The sequence below is a fragment of the Lissotriton vulgaris genome, chromosome 7 (assembly GCF_964263255.1).
Source record: "Lissotriton vulgaris chromosome 7, aLisVul1.2, whole genome shotgun sequence".
In the NCBI taxonomy this organism is placed as follows: domain Eukaryota; kingdom Metazoa; phylum Chordata; class Amphibia; order Caudata; family Salamandridae; genus Lissotriton; species Lissotriton vulgaris.
In genome coordinates, this window is record NC_141695.1 from 1588640728 (window position 1) to 1588664408 (window position 23681).

General features: G+C 45.4%; 1 protein-coding gene across 2 annotated transcripts in view; it reads left to right on the forward strand.

Annotated features, from left to right (window-relative positions):
- RTF2 (replication termination factor 2) overlaps positions 1-23681 on the forward strand; it is a 429729-nt gene that overhangs the window by 27349 nt on the left and 378699 nt on the right. For both annotated transcript variants that reach the window (XM_086932494.1, XM_086932495.1), the window contains exon 4: positions 23191-23330. In XM_086932494.1, coding sequence (XP_086788620.1) covers positions 23191-23330 — 140 coding nt within the window. The remainder of the gene's footprint in view (positions 1-23190; positions 23331-23681) is intronic.

The following is a 23681-nucleotide window of genomic DNA, read 5'->3' on the forward strand; positions in this document are numbered from 1 at the left end:
AGTAAGCTTTAAAATATTTACAGACCTCTGGGGATGGGTATATGAGCTGCGTAGGAGCAATGGCTAATGGAGCCTCGTAGAAGGTGGCCATCTTTCACTTGGCTGGGCAGTGCCTCACCATTGATAACACAATTGATGACCTCATTCAATAGTCTCTCTGCTTTGCTCACTTCAATTAAGAAACGTATTATTTAGTAAATCAATATTTAGTTACTTACCTATTTACAGTATTATACATATTAATACACCGATTAAATTGTTAATCAACTTAAGTTACCTAAAATACTCTGTATTAATTGCATACCCATTATTACAGGAAACCTAGCTCTTCGTCATACATTAATGCAATTACAGTCATATAAAAAACTAACTTTATATTAAAAGACCTGCATTATTTGCCCAAACAACTATTATAGAACACTTAATAAAGAAATGGTATACAGTTTTAACCTATCTCCCTGCTATACATACAGTAGTATAGAGTGAAACAATCTGCATAATAAATCACACACCAGCTGTAAACAAATGAAGCAGTCCGTGGCAAATTACAACAAACTTACCAGCAGATAAAAACACCCTTCTGTAACATTACAATGTAGACAATCCCAAGCAAGAACAAATCCCATATTAAATACAGTCACAAAAACAAAAATCATACACTCAGTAAATCAGAAAAGATATAGAGTAACACACTGTCACCTTCTAACATACCTCAACATATTCACCATCACACAGACACAAAATAGTGTCAGAAACCCATGCACTTACCTCAGTATACATTCAAATAAAGTACAATATATAATTATGTAGGCAGTATAGAGTTACAATTGTGATCATCTAACAAGAAACCCACCATAGCATAACAGAAGAACATGCACATAAAATACAGATGTATTCAGTACCAAAAATATGACTTCAAAACCATTCTTTAAAAAACAATATTTGTGTGTTTTTTTTGTCCTCATTCACCAATACCCATAGTGTTCAGACTGTCTGTATATTCCCCTTTTCAATAGGCTAGAATGACATGGAGTCTTCCCTCGGATTCTCTCGATACCATCAGCCCAAAGCCCGGAGGGGTGTGTTTTCAGACCGAAAAACCACTTCCCATCCTTATAGGGAGGTTAGGTATCACTCAAGATTGATCTAAGAGACCCTGTGGACCCTCTCGATGCTCCATAATCCATTGGCATATCCAGCTTGGTCCAAGGAGTGTCCAGTTGGCATAATCATTGGACCAAAAGACTCATCATCTCCACTGCAACAACAAGTCCCAGTATGCGATCTTTTTCCTGCTAAATACTCTGGTCATATCCACTTTAGATGTTTCATACAAAGAAGTCAACCAGTCCGAATGTTTGGGAGGGACAGGATCTACCCAATGTCTATAGATTTATCTTCTTGCCAGTAAGATTGAGTAAACTAGAAGGAGTCAAGCTGGTCCTGATACCTGGGTATTTAAGCCACAAATTATTAGCTTTAAGTCAATCGGAATTGTCACTCCCAGTATACTCTCCAATGCTTTTTTGTACATATACCCAGAAGGCCTGGATGGAGGGACAGTATCTAAACACATGGAGGTCCGAGGCTTCAAACAATCCGCATTTTTCACAGCTAATTTGTGAGCCTTTGACAATTCTTGATAACCTGAGGGGGGATAGGTATGTACGATGAACTGTGAATAAGTGATTCCTCCTCAACCATGCTGGTTTCACTATGTTAAAAAGGATTTTGAAAGTTTCCTGCCATAGATAGTCACACTGTTCGTTAGGCAGCAATCCACCCCACAGCTCCTCAGCCAGCTTGAATTCCCTGTCAACCTTTTCTTCTATGGCCCAATACCAATAGGAGACCTCCTTTTTACCTGCTGGCCTTTACACAAGCTGTTGCTCCAAACTGGTTCCCTCATCAATGCTTTTTTCCTTGCTAAACTGGGATTCTAGCCAACTATGTAACTGGATATATTTAAATCTTTAGAAGCCACTTCTCGCTCTCCTTTTTAGATCCTCCCATAAAATAAATGTTTCATTACTGTCTAAGTCTCCCAATACTTTAAATCCAGCATCTCAAAGTGGGATCACCAGCTTATCACAAAGGCATTCTGGGGAGCCTGGGGAATCCCAAAGTGGTGCCAGTTTAGAGAAGTAACTGAAACCTGTCACCTTCCTTAACGATAACCATATCCTGGCGAGACCCTGCAGGACCTTAAGTTTCATCGTTTTTAAAGAAATTTTGATCTCCAAATTTAAACATAAACCCTTCTGCTGGTAGCCTCGCCCCTTTAAACTTGCCAGAAATATAGCTCCACTCCCTTTATCACTTGGCGTTTTCAATAACATGCGAGAATGAGTGAGTTGAAAAGCCCAAGCGTAGTATTGTAAATCGGGTAACACCAACCCCCCTTTCTCTCTCCTACGTCTTAGTTTCTTCCATGCTATTCTGGTAGATTTACATGCCCAGATAAAGGAATTTATTTCTTATTGGAATTTTCCTATAATATCTTTATCAAAATGGAGAGGGATTGTATTAAAAAGAAAAGTGACCTTAGGCAGTATAGACATTTTGACTAGTTTAACTCTCCCTAGAATGGATGGGGGGGGGGGGTGCACCCATGACTTCATTTGTTTATGGCAATCCCGGAGGACTCGCAATAGATTGGTATCTGCCAGTTTATTAATATACTGGGTAATTGTGACCCCGAGGTAACGCATACTGCAGCTTGTCTGATAGTTCAGTGTGCGGGATGTTCCAAGTCATGACTTCTGTCTTGCCAGCATTTACCTTGTAACCGGAAACCTTACCAAACTCCTCCGCCAGTTTAATTACTGCCGGGAGTGTTCTGTCTAGGTCTGCTGACAATATCAGAATATCATCCGCATACAGGGCAACCCTTCTCTCCCAATCCCCATGTCTAAAGAAATCTAGATCAGGGTTGTCCCTTACTTTCTGTGCAAATGGTTTGATATACATATCGAACAACAGGGAAGAGAGAGGGCTGCCTTGTCGGATTCCTCTGGTTATGCCAAATGGCTTTGTAAAAGAGCCATTCACCAGGAGCTTAGCCGATGGGGATTTGTATATCAACTGAATAGCTCAACAAAACCTTACACCCAGATTGAATTTCTCAATGAGTTCCGATAGGTAAATCCAATTACTCTATCGAAAGCCTTGGTGGCATCCAGAGTCAAGGCTGCGAGGGCGAGTGAATAAGTAGAGGCGATGTCTATTGCACCGACCAGGTCGTAGGTGAGGTCTACTAACTGTCTCCCCTTCACAAACCCCTTTTGGTCGGGGTGAAGAAGATCTCCAACCACCTCAGCCAATCTAGTAGCCAAAATGGTTGTATAGATTTTATAATGTGCATTTAAGAGTAAAATGGTCCGGTAAGACCCACATCTGGAGGGTTTTTTACAAGGTTTCAGGATAAGGACTACAGTAGCATCATTCCATGTTACTGGTGGGCTAATTTCATCCATAAAGATTTTATTAAATAGAAGGGTTATTGTTGAAATTAAACTCTCTCCAAGTGATCGATATAATTCAATTGGAAGCCCATCCGGGCCGGCCGCTTTACCCCTTTTCCCACTCGCTAATGCTTTCCTCACTTCCTCCTGTGTGATGGGCTGCCCCAAGTCAGTTGTTGTTTGGGACTGATAGGTGTTAGAGTGATATTCTCCAACCAAGATTTTGCCTTAAATGTATCTTCTGTGGAGGTCTCTTTATATATCTCCAGGAAGTAATCCAGGACGGTCTCTCCAATACCATTATCTGAAGAAGTGGGGGCTCTCCAATACCCACTGAGATCTCCTTAATATGGTTCCGGAGCTGGTCTGCCTTGATTTTCCAAGCTAGTAAATTTCCAGCTCCTTCCCCATACTCCAAATGGGCCATCTTGCTCACTTCCGACCTATGCATAAGCCGCCCCGGGAGAAGAGTCTCCATTTGCTCCTTCAGCTTCCTACTGACTTCCCGATCTTCTTTCTGTCCGATCCCATCTTGGGCGTTTAATTTTACCTCCACTTTCCTAATTTCTTCCTCCAAAACTATGATCTCTTCTCTGTATTTCTTACATCTATAGCTTGCCCTGTTGGTTGTTATACCCCTTAAAAAAGCCTTAAGAGTGTCCCAAACTGTAGTGATATCGGCAGTTCCTAAGTTGGTCTCTAAACATTGGTATGTTTCCCAGGAGAGAAAGCTTATCTCGTCCTCTTCTAGTAGCAGAGTGCGGTAAAAAGACCACTCTCTGACCTGTTGAGTCCGTTGACACTGTAGCGGCAATAAAATACTAGAGTGGTCTGACATATGCGATGGCAGATATTTTATGTCTTTTACTCTGTCTCTAAGAGTATGGCTGATCAGTATATAGTCAATTTGTGACTTGTGTTTGTACTTAAGATTTCTATACAATACACCCATCAGTTGCCCTGACCTTTCTCTCCAAATATCACTAAGGCCCAATTGGGACATTATTGCCAAGAGGTATACCCTTGATCCCGAAGGGGTGATTGCTCTGCTGTTGGAAGATTTATCCAATTTGGGATCAAGAAAAAGATTAAACTCTCCTGGCCATATCTCCGGCTCGGGGAAGTCCAATAAATATGAAAAAATAGTTTAAAGGTTAGAGGGATCAATATGATTCGGACCGTAATAGCCGACTAATGTAAGGAGAACCTCTCTGACAATGACCTTTAGTATCAACCACCTTACCCCTGGGTCACCCTTGTATTGTAAAATCTGTACTTTAACTGATTTTTTAAAGAGAATCCACACCCCCCTAATATTTGCCGTCTGGTCGGTACATACGAAAGAATCCACCCATTTCTGTGATTTTAATATATCTTTTGTTTTTGCCTCAAGAAGATGAGTCTCCTGGATAACCAAGACTTGGGTGGGGGAGTCTCTCAGATATTGTAAAATGTTTCTTCTACGCAACCCCCCTCAAGCCATTCACATAGCCCACCGGACCATCCTAGTCTAACTAAAACTATCTGGTCAACGCAACCTAAACAAAATGAGATGAAGTAGGTATTTTTATTTTTTATTCCCCTGTGCTCCCCTACACCCAACCCAACCCCCATTTACCTGGACTAGTTATGGTGTCCATAACCTCTGTCTCCTCTATCTATTTACACCTATGTGATTACCCACCCAGAAATGAGGAAAAAAAGAGAAAGGGGTTATACCCTACGTCATACCCCTAAATGCATGTTTATACATTTTCCCCCTTTTTTAGGTCTCGCCTGTCGATGCGCATGCGCATCGAGCTTGCGAGACTATGGGGGCTTAAACACTCTTTAACCAACTTGCAAGGAATCGTGGCGATTCCTTGCAGTGCCCGTGAAATTTAAGCTCAATGCGCATGCGCATTGAGCTTAAAAGCGCGTGCACATGCCCCCAGCCGCCTGCCTTGCCCACTCTCTCTCTCACAGCCTCCCCCAGCTCCGCCCCCTCACTTCTTGGTTGCACGGCCGCTATGCCGTGCCTCCCCTACTCTCCTCCCCCCTCCTCCTCCTACTCTCCTCCCCCCTCCTCCTCCTACTCTCCTCCCCTGCCTGCCGTTTCGCACCTCTCCTCGCTCCGCCCCCTCCCCTGCCCGCCGTGTCGCAGAACACAGAAGCTTGCCTGTTAATTCACTTGTTTGCTTGAAACATCTGCTATCTCAGCTTTGTACCCCTCCCCACAGCAATGCCCTCCGTCTTGGCTCGCTAATCCGCTCTCCCTCCTCCCACACCCCCGCTCCACCCCCTCCCCTGCCTGCCGTGTCGCATTTCTCCTCCCCCCTCCCCACAGCACTGCCCTCCGTCTTGGCTCACTGTTTTTTTTTTTTTACATGAAATCATAACTTTGTGGTACCTGGAGATTCCTTTTCTCTTTGACTACAAGGGCCTGAATGCGGTGGCGAAATAACGGGATTAAGTGAATGCACATACATACTGGACGGTTGTGCACCGTTTCTAAAGCGAACTGAAGACCCGGGATCACAACGTCGGCAACTGCAATTTCTTCACCCTTCCCTGCCTGCACCCTCGTCTTTGTTGTTTTTTTTGTGGGGGATGATGGGCGAGTGTGGGTGGTGGTAGGAAGCCCTCAGACTGCTCGTTCATAAGATCGCTTCCGCTCCTAAGCATCAAGCAATGCAGCGACACATCTGCTGCTTTCTGAAACAAACTAGATTTCAATTTTACCTGCGAGCGACGCCCTAAACGGACAAACATAAAAAGCTATTAATATTTAAACATAAAGGTAACCTTTAAAAAAAATATATGTGAATAAAGCTGGAAACTTAATTTCACCCTCGTTTAACTTGGTTTTATTGCCGCGTGGCGTCACATTTACAGCCGCGCAGGCGCCAATGTTTTTTTTTTTGTATCTCCCGTGCCTACCGCTACCTGTTGAACACAGCGTAACAACAGAACCTCTGTGCACTGAGTGCTGCAAGCACCCCCTCCCATGAGCGATCCCGCTGCCTCCGCTGTTTGTTTACCTTGCGGCGCACTAGATCACGCTACCATGGGGTTGGGAGGGTATTGTCCTACATAATATGGAGTTTCCTCGGACACTTCGCCTGGTAGTGCATCCGAAAGACATCGCCATGCTCCCTTTCCACCATCTTCCTGTGCAACGTAGGTCAGGTTGAATTAGTTGGTGTTGGGCGAGGCGGTGACACATAGGAGAGGGATGTTCCTATCACTTTGCTTATCAGGAATGTTTCCTTTCCGGTTTAGTGTAGGCTGTTGCCGGTCGGATGCGTCCGCACTACATAGGAGATGTATACAGGAGGGCGGCAGTAGTGATGTGATTGTTAGCGTTCTCTTTATGAGTAGGATGCCCTTTTTGTTTAGAATCGGAGATTGTAATTAGTCTTTTTACATATAGTTGCTATCCCTCTCAATATACCCACCAGTCTAACTCCTTATTTTCTGCTTCAAATGTCCGCTTTAAATGTCCCCCAAACACAGTCGCTCGTTGACTTGAATTTTTTTTTTCCCATATTACATTTATGAAATGGAATCTTTTTAATTGACCTGACATCCGTTCCAGATGTCGTCGTCTTCTGATAAGTGTCGACTGATAAAGTCACACTTTTGCACACCGGTATACTTGCTGGGTTGGCAGTAGGCAGGGTGAGGGTCTGGTACTGCAGTTGGAAGGCTTGCTGTCTTGCAAGTGTGCAGCTAGCTACACGGCGGTCTCTACCAGCCTTTGGTTAATTCGCCCGAAAAGTAAACAGTATAATTTTTTTGTAAATTTTGCAGTCTGACTTTCACTTTATTCAGTGTTTCGCGGATTACAGCCTTAAAAGTAATGCTGTCGAGATCCATAGTGAAACTGTGCAGTTTTGCCGTGTCATTTATTGGCAGCCACCCGTAGCTCTTAGCGATAAGGCGAGCAATGAATGTCTGTAGCAGTGGACTGCCGGAGTGGGGCTGCAGGAATTCGTTTCTCTTTTGCAGTACCGGAGACCTTTAAGTTGAATTGGATGAAGGCGCCACAAGAGCCATTTCCATCCGCATTTCGGACTTTAAAGTAATTGTTTTGTTTTACTTGTCTAGATGGTCAGTGGGAGCAGTCTCTGACTGATAAGTTGATAGGTTTGCACATTACGACCTTGCGGCATGTTTACAATTTTATCGTTACTCACCCTCTTCTAAATTTCAGGGGTTTGTAAAATATTTGTAAAATAGAAGAAATTTCAGTTTTTGTGTGTGTGTGGGGCGGGGGTGTGGGGGGAGAGAGCTTGTGTTGTCAGGTCTCGTGCATAGGACCGCCTCTGCTAAAGAGACCTGCAAAGACGCTGGCTAAGGTTTGGTCTTTCACATAAACCTTCATGGTAACGCGCAAGCTTCCCCAGGCGCACGCTTGGCTTCACTCACACCCCATATGCCTACTCCCCCCTCCCTCGCCCCCCACGCCTCGCACCAGACTCCCCCGCTGCTCGCCATATGCTTCTTCCCTCCCACTGGCAGCCTGCGGCCACTGACAGCATTAAAGGCTTTGATCTATCTCACACCCCTCTCCCACTCCCTCCTCCCACTTGCTCCTACTGGCCATGTAAAGGGGACGACACTGGAACAATGGCTGCCTGGCCAGGAATGGCCTTCTGTCGACCCCTTCTTACATCCTCCAGACATGGCTAAGGCAGCTTCTTCCTGCAGTTTGTTCTTTGGGGCGAGGGTATTCCTGGGTGTGGCAGAGCTGCATGCAGTGTAGGTCCATTCACACCACAACTTCGCCTTGCTTTGTTGTATTTTTGCATTGTTAATGTTCACATTTGTTCGCTATTCGCCACGTGCCTTTTGTTTCTGTCTCACTCTCTCCTACCCCTTCACTGTCTTGGCCTCTCCAATCTTCCTCTATTTCTGTCTCACTCTCTCCCGCCCCTTCACTGTCTTGGCCTCTCCACTCTTCCTCAGTTTCCCCCTCACTCTCTCCTGCCCCTTCACTGTCTTGGCCTATCCATTCTTCCTCTATTTCTGTCTCACTCTCTCCTGCCCTTTCACTGTCTTGGCCTCTCCACTCTTCCTCAGTTTCTGTCTAAACCGCATCTTCGATGACCTCATTAATTGACTGATTACCTTCGGGTCGGCGGCGGACATGCGACAACCACCCGTGATCCTGGGAGGTTTAGATACTGAGCTCGGTTTTTAAGCAAGTTGGTAGATTAGCGCTTTGAACAAAAACAACGTCCTCAAGAAAATGCAAAGCAGACCGTCTTACAGAATGTCAAACAACATAAGACTGCACTGCCCAGGTTATTTTAATGAATGTGTCCTTCAATGGAATAATTTCCAAGATTTTACTAATCCTTTCTCGTAGCTGCTTTCTAATATTTACATTTCATAACTGTACGGTTTGTACTAACCCGGAAGAAACCCAAACTGAGTGGAGCAAGGAGGTGAATTTGCAGCGCACACTATAAGGACAGATCTCAACAACATGCAGCTAACCCACTGAGCTATCTGACCTCAAAAGAAAATAAACCATGCCTTTTATTTTTGTTTTCGTTTTGATAACATAAATAAAAGGCATTGTCATTCACTAGTTGTTTCTTGTTGGCCCTACTTCCCTACAATTCTATGTCAGGACCGGAGGCTTCAGATTATGCTATATCTTCCTTCGCTTTATTAACATAAAGACTCCACAGCAGCTTAGGAAAGATAATAATAAGAACAAAAAATGCTTTAAACATAAAGCATTGACGTAATGTTCAACAAATCAAACAACAACTCCCAAGAGTCTCTTTGCATAACAATATTCCATAGTCCTTCCACTCTGTCCATCATCACTATATAACCGGACTTCTCATCATCTTCCTCCTCTTTCTTCGCTGCTCCCGCAGCCAGATAAGTGCTTTCCTATATTTTTCCCTTTCTCATTGTGATTGATTGTGTTGTGTGCGATCGTTGGGGGGACTCATTGCATGGTTTATTCCCTTACAGAGTCCCCAGTTGCGGGAACGTTCTTCGTTCCTACACGACTTTATTTCCCACTTGTGTGCGGTGTGTACATAGACCGCCAGGGGGCGGCCTGTCGTCTCGCCGACCCTTCGGCGCGCCTCCGCAGTGCCAGGAGCCGCGCCGTGGAGTCTGCTTGCGCAGGAGCCAGCCCTCGCGTACCCCTCTGACACCTGGTGCCCCGGGTCTGTAATTTTCCTACTCTTGACGCCCCGTTGGGGTCTGTATGGCGGCTCGGACCGCGTGAATCACCTTCGGGTGTCCTTTGTGCACCTCTTTATCCATAGTGTGGCCTAGCGCGCTTGAGGGGTGCGAAGACCCGGTCCCGGCGAGGAGGGTCTGCGCGCTTGGGGGTTGGTGCAGCCCACCTGCCACGTCAGTTGGCCCAAAACGTGATCGCAGCCGCTTGGCCTGCCCACATTCGAGAACTTTCTCGGTTGCCGCCCTCTTGGGTGCCCCACATTTGCCCTTGGTTCCGAGATGGAAGGGGAATACGAGGAGGAACCCTGCCCCTATCTGCAGGACGACGAGTTCTACCAGGCGGTGGACAATTCCATCTACCGCTGCGTGACGGAGGTGGTAGGCCCCATGGAAGACCGCCTTTCCGCCCGCATCGTGGAGGAGTGCGCGAAGCTGGCGGCGGCGCATGTGCCTCCGTCCCCCGAGCTCCCGGGGACATCTGGCGGGTTGCCACCCGCCCTGAAGAGGCCTTGTAAGGAGGGGCCGTCATCGGAGGCCCAAGGTGTGGACAGGGGCGCTTTTGAGCGTCTTCGTGACGCTTTCCTGGCTAAGGCGACAGCGGTGCCCCCTACACCCTTGGTGGATCCTAGTGCTTCAGGGGACGTGTCTACGGCCCCCGCCTCCCCAATCTACGACTCTCCGGACACGGATGACGACGGGGAGTCGACCCAATCTTGGCTTCCGGCGTCTTCTGCCAAGGAGATGCCCCGGGATGAGTCGGGCATGCTGGACCCGGACGAGATAGTCCACCCCCGGTCCGCAGCCTGGGCACCGGGGGAGACGGTGGCGAAATTTGTCGCGGGCAGGCTGCGCAAGCCCCTGGAAAAGGAAGCGAGGGGTTGCCTACGGGGGAGTGCCCTCGGCCAACTCTGGAAGGGAAAGTGGCCATGACCCCAGAATTGGACCCCAAGATGGCCACCTTCCTGGCGAAGTTTATGAAGGACCCCAGGAAGGGGATTGACCGGTCCTGGCGGGCCTGCCAGGACAAATTATTAGATGCGGTCGGGCCCGCCACGAAGATCCTCGACATGGCGGAGGAGGCTAGAGCGAATGGCATCGCCATTTCACCGGAGGTGCTCTCGAACTGGGCCCAGAGGGTGATTGTGTTTTTGGGCAACGCCAACTGTGCCCTGTCAACTGAGAGGCGGCGTTCGCTCCTAATCAAGCTGGACCCGAAGTTGGGGGACCTGGCCTCGTCGGAGGCGGGTGCTGTGGCCCAGGGTGGCCTCTTCGGTGAGCCCTTCATCAGGGAGCTGGGCAAGTTTGTGAATACGTTCACGTCGCTGGATAAGGCCCAGCCTAGCATCAAGAGGGTGTTCCACCAGCGTTTCTCTGGAGGGGCCGGTCGCGGTAGGGGCCGCGCGATCGGCCGTGGTCAGCAGACCAACAACAAAGGACAAGGCTCCGGAAGAGGTCAATACCAGACCTCTGCCAACTATACCAACTTCTACCCCACCAGGGGACAGCGCTTCGGCGGCAGAGGGTTCAGGAAGAACGCCGGACAAGGAAATGCTCCCGGTAAGTGTACTTTGTTTGGATCAGGTTCCAATTGGGGGGCGGCTGGCAAGCTTTTACGAGGAGTGGGAATTGCTCACTGCCGATGCTTGGGTTTTGCAGACTGTACGAGGTTTCCATATCGAGTTTTACGACCAGCCCACTCAAGCGAGGCCCCCGCGCCCGATGGTTTTTTCAGATTCGGACGCGCGATTGATAGACGGGGAGATCTCGGACTTGCTGCGCAAGGGAGCCATCCGTCTATCAACGCGCCACCCGCATGGGTTCCTCAGCAACGTCTTTTTAGTGGACAAGACGGATGGGGGCAAAAGACCTGTGATCAATCTCAAAGAGTTCAATGGGTGATTGGTCTACGTCTGCGTCAAGCTGTCGGCTTGCTCCAGAGACTGGGGTTTGTCATCAACGGCTCCAAGTCGGTTTTGGTTCCCACTCAGCAGATCACCTTTTTAGGTTTCGTGGTGGACTCGGTACAGGCGGTCTTGAGCCTGCCGGGTCGGAAGGTCGCAAAGATACGACACCTGCTTCGGCAGACGATCGCGAGGGATCGTACGTCCCTGCGCCATATCGCCAAGGTGGTGGGTCTTCTCTCGTCCTCCATCCAAGCGATTTTCCCAGGCCCACTGCACTACAGGGCTCTCCAACGCCTGAAGGCGCAGCGTCTGCGACGTGGGATGAGTTACGATCAGTGGGTTCCCCTCACGGACGAAGTGAAGGAGGAAATGTCATGGTGGCTCTCTCACATGGAGGCATGGAATGGTCGGGCGATCTTCAGGTCGGCTCCGGACCTGATCATAGATTTTTCCACCGGCGGCGCCTGGTCTTCCGAAGAACAACAATTGCATATCAATTGTTTGGAGCTCCTGGCGGGCTCCTTCGCAGTTCGTTGTTGGACCAAAGATTCGGTCAAAGCTTGTGTCCTATTACGGATGGACAATATTTCGGCGGTTCGCTATGTGAACCATCTAGGAGGTCCTCGGTCCCGCGCCTTGGCGGACTTGGCGAAGGACTTCTGGGATTATTGCCTGTCTCGTCACCTTGCGGTGACGGCGGAATATCTCCCAGGCCAGTGCAATCAGGTGGCGGACTGGCACTCTCGACATCTCAGGGACGCCAGCCAGTGGAAACTGGATCCGGAAGTCTTCCGGTGGCTACACTCCCTCTGGGGCCCCTTCTCGGTGGACCTCTTTGCGTCCCGTCTCGACCACCAGCTGCCGCGGTTTTACAGCTGGAGACCGGACCCTCTGGCGGAGGCCACGGACGCGTTCTTACAGGATTGGAGTCGGGAACAGCCGTTTGCGTTTCCCCCGTTCTCCATGATCATGCGAACGGCGGCTCAAGTACGCCGCCAGGGTGAGGGTGCGGAGCTGGTGTTGGTTACGCCGCTCTGGAGGTCTCAAGTATGGTTTCCAGTTCTTCTGGAACTTTCTTGGGATTTTCCAATCCTACTCCCCCTGTTTCCTCTACTCCTGACGAATCCGGATCAGGAACCGCATCCTCTCGTCATGCAGAACTCTCTCCGTCTCGTGGCGTGGAGGCTCTCAGGAGACGCTGGTCGCTCCCGGGCCTTTCGGGGTCGGCTGAGCACTTGCTCTCCAAAGCATGGGCCGATAGTACGACGAAGCGTTACAGATCCGCTTGGCTTAAGTGGATGCGTTGGTGTTTACGAAGGGATCTGGATCCCTTGGTCGCAGGCCTCGTTCCTGTGCTGGATTTCCTGGCACATTTGGCCGACAAGGGCCTAGCGTATAGGACGATCAATGCTATTCGATCGGCGATTTCGGCTGGCCATGACAACATCGATGGCCATCCAGTGGGGGAACATCCTTTTGTGTGCCGGCTTCTGCGAGCCATCCGCCTCGCGCTGCCTCCGGAACCCAGGTACTCCGTCCTTTGGGACGTCAATTTGGTTCTGAATTTGTTCCTGTCGTGGCCGGCCAACTCCTATCTGTCTCTTAAGGAGCTGTCGGCGAAGTTAGCCATGTTGTTATGTTTGGTTTCGTGTAGGCGCGTCTCTGACGTGCGCGCGCTGGATGTCTCTGCACGCATCTTTTCCCCGGATGGGGTTACTTTTACAGTAGGCCGACGCACGAAAACGTCGTCGCGTTCCATTTCATATCCAGCTTTTCTTGACACTCCTAAGTTGTGTGTCGTGCAATGCCTCAAAGCATATGAGGACCTGACCTTGGATCTGCGCCCTCCGGGCGAGCGTCAGTTGTTGATTGCCCTGCGGAAGCCACACAAAGCTGTCTCCTCCCCCACTATTGCTCGGTGGGTGCGGTGGGTCATGCAAGAAGCAGGCATCAATACTTCTCTCTTTGGAGCACACTCCGCCAGGGGGGCCATGGCCTCTAAGGCATTCTCGGTGGGTGCTCGTCTGGAGGACCTAATGCGAGCGGCGGATTGGTCCTCGGATTCCACCTTCAAGAGGTTTTATTTTAAGCCGGTGGTGGATTTGGCCCAGTTGGTGGTAAGTAAGCTTTGAACTAGCATAATCTGAAGCCTCCGGTCCTGACATAGAATCGAAATTTGCCTAGCTTACGTAACGGTAAGTTTCAATTCTATTAAGGACACGGAGGCGAGGATTATCCCACCCAGGCTACAGTGGTGTCTCTACCCACCCGTATGGCAGTAAGTAAAGCGTTTTCCTTTACATTGTCGGTACTGTATTAATCACTGAATGCTCCTCGCCTTGTTGTCGCATTCCTGGACCACCTTGCTGATGCTGTTCCTTTTTCGACAGGCAACGACAGTGCTAAACAGGACCAATGAGGCTCAAGCGTGATCTGCGCGAAGAAAGAGGAGGAAGATGATGAGAAGTCCGGTTATATAGTGATGATGGACAGAGTGGAAGGACTATGGAATATTGTTATGCAAAGAGACTCTTGGGAGTTGTTGTTTGATTTGTTGAACATTACGTCAATGCTTTATGTTTAAAGCATTTTTTGTTCTTATTATTATCTTTCCTAAGCTGCTGTGGAGTCTTTATGTTAATAAAGCGAAGGAAGATATAGCATAATCCTCGCCTCCGTGTCCTTAATAGAATTGAAACTTACTGTTACGTAAGCTAGGCAAATTTCGATTCTCAGCCAGAAGCACATTTACAGCCTTCTAAGATGGAGTCACACGTTCGTGAAAGTATTACTTAGCACGTCTTTAACACTACTGTGAGTGTGGGCAAAACATGTTGCATTACAAATGCTATAGGTGTCACATTTGCGAAAGTTATAACTATTGGCATTGTAAATGACAAAGCTATTAATTTAGCTATTTTAAAAAACAACACATAAATAAAAAAAATGTCATTTATAAGACCAATAGCTCAAACTTTCCTAATGCGAGACCTATTGCATTTCCAATGCTTGTTTCTATTTCCTCCTTTTATGTATATTTTTTACTTCTCCCCATTTTTCTCTTTCCCCCCTTTTTTTTCTTCTCCACAAACCATAGACTGTTCCCCTCACCTCAACCTCCAAAAAATAGCTTAATAGGTGATTTGCTTACGGGGGCCCTTTGCTGATGCTATCCAGTAGTTCATCTGCCTCCTGAATGGACCTGATATTGTGCATTTTGTTATTGTGCATTACCTTCAAAAAGGCAGGGAATTTAAGGGGGGGAGAACATGGCGTCTGCTGGTTGTGCAGCCGCACGCGTACCTCTCTCCTCTTACCACGCCGCGGTAGCTGGATGCCACTCACGTATCGATTCTCCGTTTCCCATTCTTTTTGCCTCTGAAGCTGCGGAGGAAAAACCCCAGATTCCGCCATTCAAAGTGGGGGTAGATGACCTGGGAGCTACTCCCCCCCCCCCCCCCCGCCCCCCCCCGCTCGCCCTGCTTCTCACGCTGGTGCACTGCTGCCCTGGAGCCGAGGCGTGGCCGCAGAGCAGCGGCCCGCGGCCTCCTCCGGGTCAACAGCGGCAGGGCCAGCATCGGGCGCTTCTTTGGAGCTGCGGTAGTGAAGTTGGGCAAAAAGGTAGTGAGGATACATCGTCGGTCCCAGCCTCCCCCACAGTCTTATACATAGCTTCCTACACTGCTTCTCGTAGTTTGGAGCCCTTTTCCCTACCTGGTAAGACCGACGCTCAGGAGGATCAGAGCCTTCAGGTGCTCTCCCACAGTCAGGAAGGCTAAGACGGTGAGGTGGATGAGCGAAGGCTTCAAAGAAAAAAGGGTAATATTACTACTAAACTAAAAGAGAGGCAAGGTAAGAGAGTTGGAAAGAGTGTGACTGGAACAAAAAAAGGGCAATTTAAGGAAAAGGGAGAAGTGAGGCGGGAGCCCCAGTACCAGTCAGTGGGGGGGCGAGTTTTTGGAGACATAACCACAACAACTGGTATATCTAATACTACCAGCCTGCCCTGTGACAATTCAGCTTTTCAAAACTACCAGGTTAAAGGCAGGAGCATAAAAAGAGGGGAAAATAAGGCTGTATCCAATATAGTGAAGGTCACCCCCTCATTAAGGTCTTTTTTTAGGGTGCAACCAGAGGTTCTACTCATTACCAAGCAGGGAGCAGAATATAAAAACAGTGACGCTATCGGCTCATCTGAGTATTCAAGCACTACAGACTTGATGCAGGCTGGGATTCAGTCTACAGGATCATCGGGGTCTGAGTCTGAGCCATCTATTATGGCTTTAGCCCCTGTCACCGACACGGATACAACCACTGAAATTACTACCCTTGCCTTGCCATTGTAATTGATGCTGCCACCACTGTTACAGTTGGTCAAAATGAGGACGGAGCTGGGTCATTAACAGGATCACGTTCGGGCAATTTAGAGCAGATTGGTCTCCCCCTTTATTCACTCTCACTCCCACTTTCAATGGAAGCCCTATTTACATTCTTAAAAGAAGATATTAAGCAAGGATTTGCCGTATCAGCTGCCAATTAAGGGGATATTAGGAGCTTGTGTGAGATCCTAGAAAGGAAAGTAGATCTCCTAAATGCTAGAACAGAATCCCTTGAGGATTCGGTAGAGGAGTTAAAGTCCAATTTAGGGACAGCAGAAGCAAAAATCCATGACCTACAAAAGGGTGAGGCTGTGTTGCGTGAAAGAATGGAAACATTAAAGAACAATTCCCGTAGGAATAATCTCTGCGTTTTGAATATTCTAGAAGGGAAAGAAGGCTCAGACTTAAGATATTTTATGGTTAATTTGGTAAAGGAGGCCCTGCCACTTGACGACTCTGTGGACTCCTTCACAAAGGATATACAAATAATTCAGAGGCACCCTTTTCATTTAAATCCAAAAAGGGCCAAACCGAGGAAAATCCTTATCAACTTCATAACTAACTCTGTGAAAGAGAAAATTTTGAACTTGGCATTAAAAATGTAAACGGTGAGAAGGACTTCGCTTTTGAAGTCTGCTCAGATTTGTCAAGAGACACATTAGAAAGACAGTGGGAGCTCGGGAGAAGAATGGACAATTTTAAGACCACAATATTTGTTTTAGAGGTTAATCATCGTTCACACCATTAAAGAAATTTAAACAAATGTGTTCAGAAGCATCACGGATGATGTCATCAGAGAGGTGATCGATGTCATTTGAAATGCTATCAATAACATTGAACGTGGTTATGAACAGTGACAGGAGTGCGAGTTAGTTAGTTTAACTGTACATAGCTGATGAATTTAAGTGGTTTTTAGGGATTGATTTTATAATATCTCCTCTTTAACATTGTTTTTTCATTGAAATAGATTTTAAAAAACAAGGTGTTACAACAAAGCTAACCATAACTTCTTTCACCTCTTTTTATTGACCGTGTTTTTTTTATTTTTAAATTTACTATAAATAACCTATATGAAAGCATACCCTAAACAGCTGTACTAGATGGAATTTCTCATAGGACCTGGCTCGTGGTCATGTTCTGAGCCAGGCCCTGCTCCCAACATGCAGTGTGTGACCAACTTAATCTGTGCATGGCTCCCTGTCACAATCTGCCTTTTTAGGTATCGTGACATAAGCAGCGCATGCGCTGCTCTCGTCGTACGAGGCTTCTTGGAATCGATACGATTCCAGAAGCCTCGTCCTAGCTCCGCCTTCAGCTTTGATTCGTGCGCATTGTTTGGCGTCACAAATTATGCCGAAAGCAGTGCAATGATTGCATGCAAGGCATGTCAATCGCTGCTTGTTGCCACCCTGTCTCCTTTTAGCCACGCCCACCGGGATTCGATCTTTTACCGGCGGCGTGACACTCTTCCCTTTATTAATTCCTATGCACTTTTTTCTTTGCATTCGTAACGAGATTTTCATGGCGCATGACCTGATTATCACCGTGACTATTAGACTCTTTCTGAGGTTTACGCACTGAATGCCGCACTCTGGGCTTTGTCAGCACGTGGTTTCAAAAGCAGAGCTCTCCCGAAGCTGGGCATGTTGCGCTTTCAAAGATTTGCATCATGTATGTGCCATGCGTGGATCTGATAATAGGATAAAGTAGTTGTCGGCTCTGCTAAAAGATTTGCACAACGCATGCTTGCAACACTTTGTTTGCAAGCCGTCTTTTAAAAAAGTAAAGGACTCCTGTAGCTGGAGAAGTTACTTTTTGAATTAAGTGCATCATTTATTCAGCCCTCTAAGCTTGCCAGTATGTCTTTTGTAACATAGAACAGTCTTCTAGCTGTAGATATTAATCTTTCAAATATCTGCATAATTTATTAGGCGCTCTAAAGGTGTCAGCGTGTGGTTGGACTTGTATATATTACTTTCGAGGATTTGCATAATTTATGCAGCACTATCAGTTTGGTGTGGTTTTATAAATATCGGATTTGTGTTGCTGTTACTCTTTCACAGATTTGCATAATATATGCCACTCATGGGGTTGCGAAAATAGAATAAAGATGCGAAGAGATGCGAAAATAGGATAAAGATGTAACTGTTACGCTAAGGTTTGCCAATGCGTGCGGCGCTCTGCGCGTGAGGACCTGCTCTTTTAAGGCCCCTGTGGCATGCTCTGAACACGGCTTGTTAAAAGGCAAACACCTCTGCAGGGGTCATGCGCTACTGAATGACGTGTGCTGAGGGAGGACTCTGTGTACCTGAACCCCTGGAGCCCACAAGCCCACCGGTGCAGTGACGTGATCATCCACTGCCAGGCTCCCACCTGAGTTAATCACCTGGTCGAATTTAGGGTTTCACAGTAGCACAGCAGCCATCATTAATGGCTTATATGCCAGTATGTGGTTTGTAACATAGAACAGTCTTCTAGCTGTAGATATTACTCTTTCAAATATCTGCATAATTTATTAGGGACTCTAAAGTTGTCAGCGTGGTTGTCCTTGTATATGTTACTTTCGAGGTTGGGCTGCTTACATAAGAATACAACTTGAAGACCACTTTCCGATTTATTTCCAGTTTATTTGCTTCTGATGTAAAAGAATATAGCAAACGCATCCAAGGAGAAAACAATTACTTAAGGAAAGCGTGTCCTCATACCGTTGGTGGTGAAAGCAAAGTAGGCAATTGCCAAAGTCAAACTTACTCACTCTCTACTACTCACTCTCTGCTACTCACTCTCTACTCACTCTACTCACTCTCTACTACTATCTACTCACTCTCTACTACTCTACTCACTCTCTACTACTCACTCTATTACTCACTCTCTACTACTCACTCTGTACTTTGGACTACTCTCTACTACTCACTCTCTACTCCTCACTCTCTACTACTCTCTACTACTCACTCTCTACTACTCACTCTCTACTACTCTCTACTACTCACTCTCTACTACTCTCTACTACTCAATCTCTACGATTCACTCTCTACTACTCTACCACTCACTCTCTACTACTCAGTGGTCCTGTGTTTTTTGGACGGCTTTCAACTTTTATTGGTTTGTTTACATTTAACAGTCTCTATTGGTGTTGTGGGGGAACAGGCTTTAAATCTTGATTATACTTGTGAGCAGTTTAGGCCTAACGTTGTCCGCTCTTCTGGAGCTGTGTGGTAATGTATCGCTTGTTTGTGGTGCATTCATACCGCATTATAACATAGACCCTCTGTAACCATTTAACACCATTTTTTTTGTTTACTGATGCGAATATGTGCAAAACTTACAATGACGTTGCCTAAAGTCAGTCCTCCCTACACTAAATCTAGGGGCGGCCAGCATACGGAAACGTTAAATAATTTTACTTGGATTTAGGCTGCTTTCTTTCTGTGTAACTGAGCGGTGTTTTCTATTAAAAGAAGGCAATTCTGTTGGTCAGGTGACTGTTTAAGATCTTTATTTCTGGCTTTCAGGTAATAAGAACGTCAATTTACAGTTTAACATGCGATACATAATTATCTGGACTGCATGCAGGGCACTGTGTTGTGATTTTTTTCGCTAGCCAGGTAATGATTCCTATTTTGTGCTAAATGGTCTCTTAACATGTAGCTCGTCAAGCCTGTCTTGTGTTTTTAACTGTCAGAATTGTCGCCGTTCAAAAGCTACCTTGTAACAACACACCCTGGGGTACTTGTGCCCACCCCCTACCCCCTGACTGGCGGTAACCATCTCCATCTTTGGTGCCCACTTCCTCAGGTGTAGAAGAGAAGCTTGCACTGCACGCATAAGTGAAAGGGCTTCGTTTATAATAGTAGTTTGTCTGAAGCCCAGCACATCACAAATTCAGATGTGCCCTTTCTTACATAGACAACAAGCATTTGCAATGCAGTAGGTCTAGCATTTACGCAAATTAAAGGTATTAACATTCTAAATAACAATGCCTTTTATTTAAGTTTTAAAAACCAAAACATAAATAAAAGGCATTGTCATTTACAATGGCAATAGCTCAAACTTGCGTAAATGCTGGACCTATTGCTTTGCAAATGCTTGTTTAATACCTGAGGCAGGTGTCCCTTTTGTGGGTGGCCTCTTTACCTAAGCCAGGGGTGAAGGATGCTGCCTGGGTCTAATTTTAGGCTCCTCCGCTTTTGTTTTCCTCTATATAGAGACTGCACCCTCTATATATATCCCCTATATATAGAGACTGCACCACCGGCACACAATAATGCTAGCTGCAACATTTTTCTTCTTATTGTGGTCAGTCAGACAAAGAGAGTTGGTTTCTCTGATTCGTAAAAGGCAATGGAAGAAAAAGCTTGCTTGTCAGATTAGAATCTTTAAAAAAAAAATTGGAAAATAGTAAAAAAAAACAGCTTTTTGCGCATTCATGGATAAATGGCCCAGATATCTCTAACTCAATTGTCAAGTCACGTGATTTCCAGGCCCTCCAGATACTCTTTTTAGTGCTAATTTTTCTAAACTACTGGAATAATTTACACAAAACCAAGAATCTGCTCTTCCTTGGGTAAAGTCCAACTTTTCTGCCAACATTGATGTAATTTTGCTTGCCTCTTTTTCTGCAGCGAAGAGCAAAGATTCCTAGGAGAAGTAAAATGGTAAATGACACAATTTATTTGCCCCTACTTTTTACTCTTAAACCCTCACACTTTGACTTGATGGATCTATACAAAAATTGCCCTTTCAAATTGAAATCAGATGTTTTTTTTATATATAGTTTTGGGCAGATTTCTCAGACTGCACCAAAGTTATTGCAAAATCTAAAGAAGGCTGTTCAATGGAAAATCAGACTTAACCATAACTATTTGGACGTAGAATCTGCCTACTGTTTCCAATCGTATATTGACAATGGCTAAGTTTTGGTATGACCACTTTTGTGAATATCTGTCCAGGGTAGAATAACTAAAATGGAAAGGGGAGAAGTCAAAAACATTTTAAATCCATATGAAACTATGTTCTCCCCCTCTCCCCCCACACAGTCAATGACAATTGAAGCGATTTTTTTTTTTTTAATATATATATATATATTTTTTTAGAGTTTTATATAGCGCAAACTCGACCCGAAGATATAAGATATCAAAGCGCTTTACATGAGCACCAGGTTTGTTTCAGATTGACACATTCATTTTTGTTAGGCACGGGGAGAATTAGTGATTTGCCCAGAATCGCAGGATGTTGAGCGTACTTGCCGAGACTAGAACTCCGTTCCCCAGCTTCGAGGTCAACTGCTAATGCTGTAAGGCTACATCCTCTCCCCGAATTACTTCAGACTTTGCATGAAACAAGAAATTTAATGAGAGGAATGCCTTTGTTTGGTCAGGTGTAAATCCATTCAGTAGTTTTGAAGTATTACAGTTACACATATGTTTCAGGTGGATTTTGCAGAGTTAAATTATAGTGATGTCTTCAATGTTAGTTTGCAGATTGGCCGTGGACCCACATACAAAGAATAAACAAATCACATTGCATGTGGAAGATTTTGCTCCTGCCATTTTAGGTCTACGGGTCTGAATGTTCTGATTGAGGCCACAACAGAAAAAAAGTATCTTGCAACTTCCATTACAGAATGCACAACAGATCTTGAAAAAATGATTAAAGGCTGTGTTAGGTGGCGGGGTGGGCCAGGCTGCCAGGCTTAAATGGAGTGGATGTCAAAATGACTGTATTTTTGTGGGTAGTAGCAACCCCTTGGTAATACTAACCTGAAAAGGGACAGATCATGGTTTTATGCTGGGTCCTGTATATTAGTTCTAGGTATATCTCTGCTGTTTAGTTATGTAATCCAGTTCTTTTAGTTAGAAATAAGGTCTCTCTTTTTTTTTTAATCAAAAATTTAAAAAAATACAACCCATATTGTATTCTTACCCTTTGAGTAAATGACTTCATAAGCAGGAACTGTTCTCTAGTGGAGTTCTTTTAATGTGGTTAAAAGCTGCAATCTTTCATATTCTTGCTATTATTCCATTCTCACTTATTACCACCGTATCACAATTGTACACTTTCCTATTATTCTCAGCGGGCCTCAAAAGCAAATTGTCAACCAAGGCAAACGTTTGTTCTAAACATGAATACACAAACATGAGACCTTGGAACCACAAATAATACAAATTTCCCAAAAATGTTTTTTTCAGTGTATCCTTATATCTTTTTTAAATATTTCAGCTCTAGCTGACATAGGACATAGCAAAATTTCGTCGACTTTTTAACCCTGTGATCAAGTGTTATTCACTATACATGATGGCAGATCTTCCTCAGGACTAAAACAGACCAAAGGGCAGCCTTCCATCCCAGAATACAATTGAAGGAGGGTAATAATAACCCCATCCCCACATCGAGTACACCCCAGCTGGGGTCTGGGATTTCATGTTACGTGACCAATGGATACCGTTTTGGACACGCCATATGTGTCTTTCTTTGAATACATTTAAGGCTGCCCTTTGGTCTGTTTTAGTCCTGAGGAAGACACGCAGTGATCTATAGTGAATAACACTTGATCACTGGGTCGACATGTCAACGAAATTTCGATATGTCCTTTGTCAGCTATCCTTGGAATATGTAAAGAAGATATAAGGAGACACTGAACAAAACATTTTTGGAACATTTTGATTTTTTGTGGTTTCAAGGTCTCATGTTTGTGTATGTGATCACCAGGAGATTTGTAATTTTCACTATGTATATGTGATGTATTGTTTAGGTTCTCTGGACAGCCGTTGAAAAGAGAAATATGAAAAGAGGTAGATATACATGTTTTGATATATGAAAAAATATATATTTAAAACAAGTTAAAGCTTGTGTTGTGTCAGTGGTTTTCATAAGTCATTTTTCTTTAAAGAGTAGTGTTTTTTGAGTAGACGTTTCACACATGCTCGAGGCATCATTTATAGGCCCTTTTTAGTTTCAAATGAAAAACATTATTTTAAATTGCCCTTGAGGAGATTTTGTTCACCCGACAGAACTGTTTGTAGCTCATAACTACATACCCAGGTTCTGAGAGACACAGAGTAACCCCATTATATTTAATGGTACAGTCCGGTAGAAAGCAATCCCTGATAAAAAGTCCATTCTATATTATAAACAGTATCCCTGGATGTTTGTTTTGGGGTTTGGTGTTGATAAAGCATTCCTTATTTTAGCACATTTGTCCATGCAGGTACTTTCTACTTCTACAGAGAGATCTTAAATTTTGTTTTGCAGCATGTGATGGAGCTTAAACTTACAGACAACCCAGCCTGGCAGGGTGAGAAAGGAAACACAAAAGGAGATAAATACGATGACCTTCAGTGTGCCCGCTTCATTTGCCCCGTGGTGGGCTTGGAAATGAATGGAAGACACAAGTAAGTTGAAAAGGGATGTGCTTAGTGTCATCAAAAATCTTTTATTTATTTTTTTGTGCGTTTTACATCACTCAAACGGGATCCCAAGATATTGAAGTGTTTTACATGAGCACCAGTTACATTATACAAGGTCACATTCATTTTGTATGTATTTTTTCAAGCACAGGGAGACCAAGTGATTTTGCTGCGAATCATAGAATATTGAGCTGACGCAAGCCTCAAACCTGGTTCCCCAGTTCCAAAGTCGGCAGCAGTGGCTGTATATGTTTACAGAATCTTACCTAACTCCATACACAAATGCAGTGACTGAATCAGCTTATAGTTATGTTTTGCATTTATTTGTTGAATATT